The sequence below is a fragment of the Podarcis muralis genome, chromosome 8, assembly GCF_964188315.1.
Source record: "Podarcis muralis chromosome 8, rPodMur119.hap1.1, whole genome shotgun sequence".
NCBI lineage: Eukaryota > Metazoa > Chordata > Lepidosauria > Squamata > Lacertidae > Podarcis > Podarcis muralis.
Window position 1 is genome coordinate 84,594,290 of NC_135662.1, and position 10,313 is coordinate 84,604,602.

Below are 10,313 nucleotides of genomic sequence, written 5' to 3' on the forward strand. Positions count from 1 at the left end.
GAAAAAAACAAAGGGAAGCTGTCTGTTTATACAGGACACAGTGATGTATAATGCAAAGCAATTAAACATACATAACCATAATAACAAGTTTGCATTCAGCAGTGCTGTTGACAAATTTCTGTATCTTTTGTGTGTACAATGATATACCCATGATTTTTCCATTGGATTTGCACTTCCTTTCATGTTTGTGCGACTTTTCTTTGAACTGATGATTAAAACCGCAACCCTTTCTTTTTTCTTTCAACCCAATAACAGCATTCAATTAACTCTTCATGGATTTATCTGACACGCCTAAGGAGAGTGTTTTCAGCATTTAAAATGTATGGCCAGGCCATTAAATGGTGAAATAAGTAATGTTTTAATGAATGATTTGTAATTATTTTTAAATTAAAGGTTTCTCATCAATATTCCTCAAATCCCCGTGGAGGTTAAGTGGCACATAGATCTTGTTAAGCACTCAAATTGAGCCAGACTTTATTTAACTCTAAATAATGGCATGTGTCAATATCTGGACCACATTTAGCAAGTAGCACTTAAGCAAAAAAACTTGATTTTTTTGTCCGTGTTTGTTAAAGCAGGTTAAGTAGAAGAGGTTGTATTATTTTTCTGTTGCGATTATGGGGGTGTCAGGTTGGGTTTGTAGCTGCAGACGAAGGGTAGCTTCTTTTTGCAATCAGAACCGTCCCAGTTACCTTGGCCTGGAAGAAAAGCAAGTAGTGAATAAAAAACAAAATAAAATCCAAGAATCCATTAGAAAAATATTATCTTCTCATCAAAAATGCCAAGCACCTTGTAAGTTTATTCAATTAAGCTTGTCTATATAGCACTAGAGGGACGTGGGTGGCGCTGTGGGTAAAAGCCTCAGCGCCTAGGGCTTGCCGATCGGAAGATCGGCGGTTCGAATCCCCGCAGCGGGGTGTGCTCCCGTCGTTTGGTCCCAGCTCCTGCCAACCTAGCAGTTCGAAAGCACCCCCGGGTGCAAGTAGATAAATAGGGACCGCTTACTGGCGGGAAGGTAAACGGCGTTTCCGTGTGCTGCGCTGGCTCGCCAGATGCAGCTTTGTCATGCTGGCCACGTGACCCGGAAGTGTCTCCGGACAGCGCTGGCCCCCGGCCTCTTAAGTGAGATGGGCGCACAACCCTAGAGTCTGTCAAGATTGGCCCGTACGGGCAGGGGTACCTTTACCTTTACCTATATAACACTAGACAAAACCTTAATTGAATAAACTTACAAGGTTATATATATTAAACCCATTCAGTTTATTAAAACTTGAAAATACCCTCTGGGGAGCAGAGAGGAAAAGTAGCCACATGATAGGCAAAATGATCAGCCAGGGAGGGTTGAGTTCTGCTCCCTTCACTGCAAACAGGAATCAATTGTTTCGCCTGAGTTTTATGCTTAATAAAAGATTGTACATCTGCCACAAACTGGGTGAGTGATTTTCTTTGGGCAGCTCATTACTCACTTTATATGCATCTGGTACCCTTACTATTTCAGGGGGACAGGAGATGTTACAGTTTTAGTGTGGTAGAAGTGGTTTGGGCACACTAAAATGCATTTGTTTTCAGGGCAAGAAATGTATGTTCAAATTACTTCTACCACACACAGAATGGTATGGCCATCATAAAAGCCCTTTTGCTCCAGCATAAAGAACAGAATAATATGACCACTCTTCTGGAATTTCTCCCTGATGAAGTTGTGTGCTCCAAGCCTTTCTGGAGCACCAGTTATGTCCTCAATAGGTTTGCCAAACTACTTTTAAAAGTTCCAAGCAACATACGAGCCTGGAGAATGTAAACTTTGCATTTGAACGTAAACTTAGCAATTAGAGTTTTGACTGAAAATGCACCTAAGGTGGGTTGCACCTAAGGAGAATATGGATATTCATCCTGAAATAAAATACTGAGTGATTTCAAGGAAAGTCAAAACAGGTTTGCTAACGCTTGCCAAGTTTCTCAAGACATGGCAGCCACCAAATTTTCTACAGTGAAACTGAAGATGAATGTAGATGTTATCCCAAAATGAAATCCCTGGACAACCAACTGCTGCAATGTTGTTCAGCTGGGCATTTAACTCTGATTTGAACTAGTTTGATAAAAATAATGCCTAATTTGAGGAGGGTGGGAGTGAATCAGCTCTAAACTTCCTTTTTAGGGAGCTCACTCTATTCTGCAGTGGAACTTTGATGCAAATTGCACTCAATGATGTCCTAAAATTAACATCAGCCTGCTGTATCCAATGGCATTTCAATGGCACAAAGCACAACCAACATGTAAAGTGTTAAATATCACTTTTGCTTAAAGCATCAATTGCCGGGAAAGTGACCAGAGGAGTATTTAATACTTAGAATTTTGAAAAGTGGAGAAAACCTAGCTTTCTGGGATGAACTAAACAAAATAATATATCATATTTGTGGATTGCAGTGTACCTCCTAGATTTATCTTTAAGCAGATGCGACTGTGCAGAATACTGTTAATTGCTTCCCCAAAAACATGAAGAATTGAGCTCAGTGGACGCTGAAGGAAATTTGCCCCGGAGCCATCTGTCCATTCTAGCGAAGATCCCTGCAGAATAACCAAACAGGAATTGAATGAAGACCACCACACCACCCGGTAAACTGTTTAGGAATTTCCATATTTAAGCATGACTGAAACGGAATGAGCAAGAGGCGTTTTCAAAGGGATGCGCACAAAAGTCTCTTGCATGAAGCGGGGTTTCCATACTTTAAAAGGGCATGAATAATGTGCGGTGCGTGATTTATCAGATGGATTCTCTGCAAACAGATCAAGATTTTATGGAATCTGCCACTCTGCATTGTTCGGTGAGCACAGCTTATTCCAAGAATCTAAACCAAACCTTTTAATTAAATGTCACCTAAAGCTCTGCTCCATTATTAACCATGTTAGACAGGCTTCTCTGTCAAATATTAATGGCAACTATGACTTTTAATTCTGAACGTGCGATTTCTTTAGCTGAAAACATGAGCACTGAAGCGTGGGAACATGTTTCAAAGCCTGGTTCGCACACTCAAGCAGAGCTGCTTTCTGCACCATAGAGGAGTTGGCACATACAGTGGCGGAGCTTCATGTTCCGGCACCGGGGATGTGTGCAGAGAGCAGGCGGGGGCAGGGCTGGTGCCGGCCTAGGGGTGTGGTGCCCAGCGCGGGCGGGGGGACAGCCGTGATGGCACCCCACCAGGATTGCACTGCTGGGGGCGATGCGCTCCCCCTGCACACCTCTTCCTCCGCCAGTGGGCACATAATTTCCTTGCTGCAGGGCTGGACAAGAGGGTGAGGCTGCCTAACTGTCAATCACCTGATGTCACTACAGTGCCACAGCTACGTGGGGGGGTGGGTGTCTAGCCAGATTTCTTTGCCCCGGGGGAAGCCTCCAGAGGAGTGCCTTTGAGGTTTCCAGTCCCTTTGCAGGTGTGTGCAAATGTGTGTGTGTGTGTGTGTGTGTGTGTGTGTGTGTGTGTGTGTGTGTATGTACCAAACTGCCTCTTTGACCCAAATGAAATAAAGCCCAGTTTCGCTCCTGGTCACTGTTACACCATGTGGTAATTTTTGTCCATATGATTTGAAATTGGATTGTAAAGGCAGAGGCACAGCCTGCAAAGCAGCAGCGATCGGTTGGTTGCTGTGTCTCGCAGAGTGCTCAGCAAAGGGCTCCGCAAGACCCAGCCGCCTTGGATTGTAAAGGTAAAGGTAAAGGGACCCCTGACCATTAGGTCCAGTCGTGACCAACTCTGGGGTTGTGGAGCTCATCTCACTTTATTGGCCGAGGGAGCCGGTGTGCAACTTCCGGGTCATGTGGCCAGCATGACTAAGCCACTTCTGGCGAACCAGAGCAGCACACAGAAACTCCGTTTACCTTCCCGCTGAAGCGATACCTATTTATCTACTTGCACTTTAACGTGCTTTTGAACTGCTAGGTTGGCAGGAGCAGGGACCGAGCAACGGGAGCTCACCGTTGATTTGAACCGCCGACCTTCTGATCAGGAAGTCTTAGGCTCTGTGGTTTAACCCACAGCACCACCCGCATCCCTTAGATTGTACTTTGTCCTATTTGGGCTGTGTTATTTCCTGAGCTGAATTCTGGAACAATAGGATCCAGAATGCAGCAGTCTGATTGGTCCGCAGGAGCCACCCAATCCAGCTCCAGGTGGAAGTGAATCAGCGACCTGATTGGCCTGCAGGAACAGCCAATCGGGCTCCTGAATGAAGTGAATCAGCAACATGATTGGCCTGCTGAAGCAGCCCGGAATTAGCCAATCACATGGGGCCCATTGTGTAAATAATCTATATATAGATAGACGTTTTGGGGAAAGTTTCATTCATTGCTCCTACCAGCTGAATAAAGAGCATGAAATTCACACTCGACTCTGTGTATATTTCAGACTGAGCCAGCTCTTTACCTGCCCCACACCTGGCCTGTGGTGTAGGCAAGGGGGAAATGACTTGGCAAGGCAATGTGTGGTGTGCACATTGTGTCTGTGCCCAAATTCGCATCGTCCTGCCCCTTATTTTGAGGGGGAACCACCTATAGAACAGGGGTGATGAAGTACCTAGAGATCAATCAGAACACGGAAAGGATTGACAGCTCTTTCTTAATTAGCCACACTTTTGTTTGTCCCACTGCTTTCCCTTGGGAAACCTGTGGTTGAGCTGAGCGCCGAATCAGAGCAAACGCCAACTAGGTTTTCTGTGGGTTGCTGTTTGTTCCAATTTATCGCTAAACAAAGGCAAAACCACTTGAACCCGTGTTTAGAAAGCATGGGACCAGCAGAAGTGTGAACGAGCCTTCAGGCTTATAGCACCGGGAAGAGTGCTGGGTAGAGGAGTTAGAATGGTAAAAATTGTATCTGCAAAACATTTAAGTGCCATGTTTTGCTTTGGTAATGCAACTGTGCAGTATACAGTGGTACCTTGGGTTACAGATGCTTCAGGTTACAGACTCTGCTAACCCAGAAATAATACCTCGGGTTAAGAACTTTGCTTCAGGATGAGAACAGAAATCATGTGGCGGCGGCAGCAGGAGGCCCCATTAGCTAAAGTGGTACCTCAGGTCAAGAACAGTTTCAGGTTAAGAACAGACCTCCGGAACGAATTAAGTTCTTAACCAGAGGTACTACTGTATTTTTTCTTCTCTTCAGAGTGGTGTGGAGTTAATATTTTTAGTGTTGTGCTAATTGGACTTGCCTTTTTGTGGCTTCCTCCTGTCCAGAACTGGGCCGTCTGCTGTCCGTGGTAAGTCGCCAGACTCACAAGGAAGTCATTGTGTTCTGCACTTGAGACGCTAGTCAGATGTCCACCTGTGACTTTGCGCTGGCAAGTTCTCTGGAAAGTAAATTGGAAATGGGTAGGCAACTCAAGAAGGTGTGAAAATGCCTCAGGAAATCCTACCGTCGGATTTTGTATCGAAGAATCAGCATGAGTATCTCTGTGCAAATGACCACCATTTTATGCAACAGGGGCAAAATAATATGGAAGCAGTGGGTCACAGAAACACAAACGACCCCTTACAGGAGACTGAGTGGGCCACTTTTATGCCACCCAATGGTACCATTAGGGGGCACAGGTCCAGGGCCTGACATGAAGGGTGGGGTGGATGACAGCACCCCGTCAGCAGCAGTCACTGCATAATCTTTCCTTTGTGTCTCCTTTCCTTTTTACTAAGCAGATAAGGTAAAGATTAGGTCCAGTCGTGGCAGACTCTGGGGTTGCGGTGCTCATCTCGTTTTATTGGCCGAGGGAGCCGGCGTACAGCTTCCGGGTCATGTGGCCAGCATGACTAAGCTGCTTCTGGCGAACCAGAGCAGCGCACGGAAATGCCATTTACCTTCCCACCGGAGTGGTACCTATTTATCTACTTGCACTTTGATGTGCTTTCGAACTGCTAGGTTGGCAGGAGCAGGGACCAAGCAACGGGAGCTCACCCCGTCACGGGGATTCAAACCGCTGACCTTCTGATCAGCAAGTCCTAGGCTCTGTGGTTTAACCCACAGCGCTACCCGCAGATACACTGCTGCAAACTGAAGCTCCCGACAGTCGTGGCCACCATCTTCCTTTCCTCAGAGTGTTTTGCCTCTGGACTCTGGGAAAGAAAGATGCTTTGGCAGGTGGTCCTGTGGCGTTTGCCCACTCATTATGGAGATGTCGTACTGGGAGAGAGAGAGAAAGGGTTAACAGGCTGACCAATAAGAAAGCCCAGGGGCGGAGCCTAACTGTGTTTAAGGCTCAACACAGGGGTTTTGGGCAGTTAGTTTGGCTGGTTTCTTGTGGGTGGGAGGCGTAGGAGTCAGAGTGAGTTAGAGACAGAGAGGAGATGGAGAGAGTGCATCCGATTACAATGTTTCAAAGTATTTAAAACTTGTTTGCGTTCACAATAAACTGGAATCTTTGTTAATACGTTACAACCTGACTGAGTCTGAATATATTAGGGACGCGGTTGGCGCTGTGGGTAAAAGCCTCAGCACCTAGGGCTTGCCGATCGAAAGGTCAGCGGTTCGAATCCCCGCGGCGGGGTGCGCTCCTGTTGCTCAGTCCCAGCGCCTGCCAACCTAGCAGTTCGAAAGCACCCCCGGGTGCAAGTAGATAAATAGGGACCGCTTACTGGCGGGAAGGTAAACGGCGTTTCCGTGTGCTGCGCTGGCTCGCCAGAGCAGCTTTGTCACGCTGGCCACGTGACCCGGAAGTGTCTCCGGACAGCGCTGGCCCCCGGCCTCTTAAGTGAGATGGGCGCACAACCCCAGAGTCTGGCAAGACTGGCCCATACGGGCAGGGGTACCTTTACCTTTACCTTAAATGCCAATGAAGATGCATAAGATCTGAGGAGAGGTGTTCAACAAGGTGGATCCTGGTTAATTTCTGAGAAGCATCCTCTTTTTAAGTTAGATATGACTGTTTTGCATGTTTTAATCATTACATACGCTCTGAATTTAGTAGCACCATGGCAACTCTTTCCAGTTGATTCAAGAACATTTACATCTCACAGCAGGTCCTGGGTGCTACTTAAAATTAACTTGAACGCCACAGCCCCCTTTCCCTTTTTCATGTGAATTTTTTGTAAAAACTCTTGAAGAACAAAACAAAGTAGAGACTTGCTTCTCTGCAACCTAGGAAGGGAGGACCGTAACAGGGACTTGCAGGCAGCAGGAGTTTTATGCAGCACAAAGTCTAAGCAAGGAAAGAAACGATCAGGTTTAAGGTGCTGGTTTTAACCTTTAAAGCCCTATACAGCCTAGGAACCTCGTACCTACGGGGCCGCCTCTCCTGGTATGTCCCACAGAGGAACTTACGGTCTTCAAACAAAAACATCTTGAAGGTCCCAGGCCACAGAGAGGTTAGGCTGGCCTCAACTAGAGCCAGGGCTTTTTTGGCTGTGGCTCCAATCTGGTGGAACGCTCTGCCGCAAGAGACTAGGGCCCTGCGGGACTTGACATCTTTCCGCAGGGCCTGCAAGACAGAGCTGTTCCACCAGGCCTTTGGCCAGGGCACAGCCTGACTTTGGCAACCTTCACAGAACTCTAGCCCAATGGTTGCCATCAATTTGATTTGAATTAATTTTAGAATGAAATGATTTTAGAATGTTGTATTATTTTATTCTTGTTAGCCGCCCTGAGCCCGGCTTCGGCCAGGGAGGGTGGGATATAAATAAAATTTATTATTATTATTTATTAAAGATGAGCCCCCAGGAAAATCTTCATTTTGAAGATGCTCCTACCTCAGCTCCTTCCCACGTCTCTCGTTTCTGAACAAACATGTAGCACTGGCCCAGGTAACTCATCCAGCCATCAAGGCAGCCGCCTTGGCAAAACAATTCTGGCTCGACCACAGAGGAGTCGCGGGATGCTGGGACCTCATTGTCCCCGGAAGGAGGCTTGTTCCAATCAAAAACGTTTCCCAGCAAGAACCGGCGTTCGCGGGACTTGACCTCCGGAAGCCCATTGCCTGGAAAAAAGCACGAAATCAGACACCCCATGAGAAACACCCCCAATAATTTTTAAAGAAAATATGAAGACCCTAAATAGGGTGGAAATTGAAGAGTTGGCAAGGCTATTCCTCTGAAGCACTTTCAAAATGGCTCAGTCAGGTTTTATTCCTTGCAATGCGGACATGTTAACAACAGGTTTTATAGTCTTCCTATATAGTATTCCTGTATATTGTCTTAGGGACTTGGGTGGCGCTGTGGGTTAAACCACAGAGCCTAGGACTTGCTGATCAGAAGGTCGGCGGTTCGAATCCCCGTGACAGGGTGAGCTCCCATTGTTCAGTCCCTGCTCCTGCCAACCTAGCAGTTCGAAAGCACGTCAAAGTGCAAGTAGATAAATAGGTACTGCTCTGGCAGGAAGGTAAACGGCATTTCCGTGCGCTGTTCTGGTTCGCCAGAAGCGGCTTAGTCATGCTGACCACATGACCCGGAAGCTGTACGCCGGCTCCCTCGGCCAATAAAGCAAGATGAGCGCCGCAACCCCAGAGTCGGCCACGACTGGACCTAATGGTCAGGAGTCCCTTTACCCTTTACCTTATATTATCTTACTAAATATATTGTTATGAGATTTTTTTTTGGGGGGGGGGTAGATCCCCTATAAGCTCTACATTCAGTGAAGTGTTAGAATTTGAGCTAACTCAAACTCATGAATTTAGCAGCCTGGCAATGACTTGCTGGGGATGGATCACTGAAGAAGCAAAAGGCTGATTAGAGATTTTGGGGTAGGATTGCCCTTGGCCGGATGTAAGCAACAGGAAGAAAAAGTGTCTTACAGTGGGCCTGAGAACCAGGCGTTGCCAGGGCGACTGGGGCTGGGGGATACTGGAAGTGGAAGGGAAAGCGCTGTTTTGTGCAAGTGGTGCTGAGAAGGAGAAGGGAGAAATTGGGTAGAACGTCACGTGGGGACTGATGGGAAGCAACTATGATGGCTGGCTGGGGAAGGCTGTGACAGAGAGACAGGGGCATGGCGCTTAAGACGCCCGGGAACCCAGTGCTGTGCAGCTGGAAAAGACAAGCCGCTCTGGAGATGTAAATGCTTTGAACTCTCTCTGTAAACTCAGGTGTGTGAGTAAACCATCATTCTTAAAGGTACCAGTTCTCCGCTGTGCCTCATTTTCCCCCAAGGAAACACGAACCCTGGTTAAGTGCCAAGACACCTGGAATCCTGCTACGGCTTGGCAGAGATTTGGGTGGCCTGGAACAATATTGAGGTGAATACAAAATTTTCCTTAAAGGCTGCTTGTATCCAGTCAGCATCCAGTCAATCCAAGTATTTCATCATTACAGCCACGTACCAAGGCATAACCCCAAACCTTACTCCCAGATACTCTCCACTGCCAGAGCAGTGAGGAATTTTGGGGCGCAACATACTACAGTTCTGTTTCCTTTTGTAGTACTTTCGTTCATTTACATATGCCCCTTTCCCAGGTTATCAGCCCATAACCTTCAGTTAACACAGGAGCATGTGCGGGCAAAGTTTTTTTCTAAAAGGGATGTGCAAATCAAACCACTTAGTCCAAGTTCTAAGAGTATCTAGTTGTACCACTGCCGGTGTGGGAATATAGCAAAAAGTCAAGGTGATGTATCAGGAGATTAGTTCACATCAAGATCACGAGGCACTTTAATCTCACCTTCAGATACAGGGAGAAGCAGCACTCCTAGGTAGAGCATCAAAACCGAATGTGGCTTCATTGCCATTTGGTAGCAGAACTTTCACCTACAGTGAAGGAAAGACTGCTTGCGTGAACACCTGTTTTCATATATGAAGATCAAAATTCCCATCTTCTTCCACTTTAACAGGTACCTGAAATTGAACTCAGACCATTTGAAGCTCCCAAATTAATTTAATTAGTTGATTAATTAATTGAGAAGACACGTGCAACTCAGACATGACATGAATTTCCCAAACTGCAAGATTGTGAGCTAATTTTTCAGTAAAGTGGCAGTCTCGCCTAAAGCCTGATGATAAAAATGGATTACTGATCCATCACTGTGTGTGTGAGAGAGAGAGGGAGCAGGAGAGGGAATGCACAAAGGTGCAGAACATGTTCAGTGATTGGAGCACTAAATATGCCATGTCGTATCTTCTGTTACTTAGGAGATCTGTGGGATGTGGGTAGAGATGGAAGGACCTGCCAATTTTGGTTTTCTCAGTTTCTCACTTTGCAAATCTTTTTTTTAAAAATCATTTTTATTAGTTTTACAAATACAAATACAAACAGAGAATAAAAAACGTATCTATATAAAGAGATTCTCTGGATCTCAGGACTTCCTCCCCATCTCCTCCATGGTGTCTCATTTTAAACATCTACCACTGCAT

The 10,313-nt window shown here is 46.2% G+C and overlaps 1 protein-coding gene across 1 annotated transcript; it reads right to left on the minus strand.

The window, feature by feature from the left end:
- Window positions 1–563: 563 nt before the first annotated feature.
- LOC114600100 (snaclec bitiscetin subunit beta-like) lies at window positions 564–9,685 on the minus strand. Its single transcript, XM_028735839.2, has 5 exons — window positions 9,625–9,685; window positions 7,727–7,953; window positions 5,203–5,340; window positions 2,430–2,565; window positions 564–698 (listed from the first exon to the last, which is right to left on the minus strand). Exons 1-5 carry the CDS (start codon window positions 9,683–9,685, stop codon window positions 616–618), a joined length of 645 nt encoding a protein of 214 aa, XP_028591672.2. The 3' UTR covers window positions 564–615.
- Between the last annotated feature and the right edge of the window lie 628 nt (window positions 9,686–10,313).

Excerpts from the sequence above, each read along its gene's own strand:
- LOC114600100 (XM_028735839.2), bottom strand. The coding sequence starts at position 9,685 with ATGAAGCCACATTCGGTTTTGATGCTCTACCTAGGAGTGCTGCTTCTC. Across the intron at positions 7,954-9,624 it reads GCTTCTCCCTGTATCTGAAG|GCAATGGGCTTCCGGAGGTC; the intron begins GTGAGATTAAAG and ends GCTTTTTTCCAG. Across the intron at positions 699-2,429 it reads CTTAAAGATAAATCTAGGAG|GCCAAGGTAACTGGGACGGT; the intron begins GTACACTGCAAT and ends CTTTTCTTCCAG.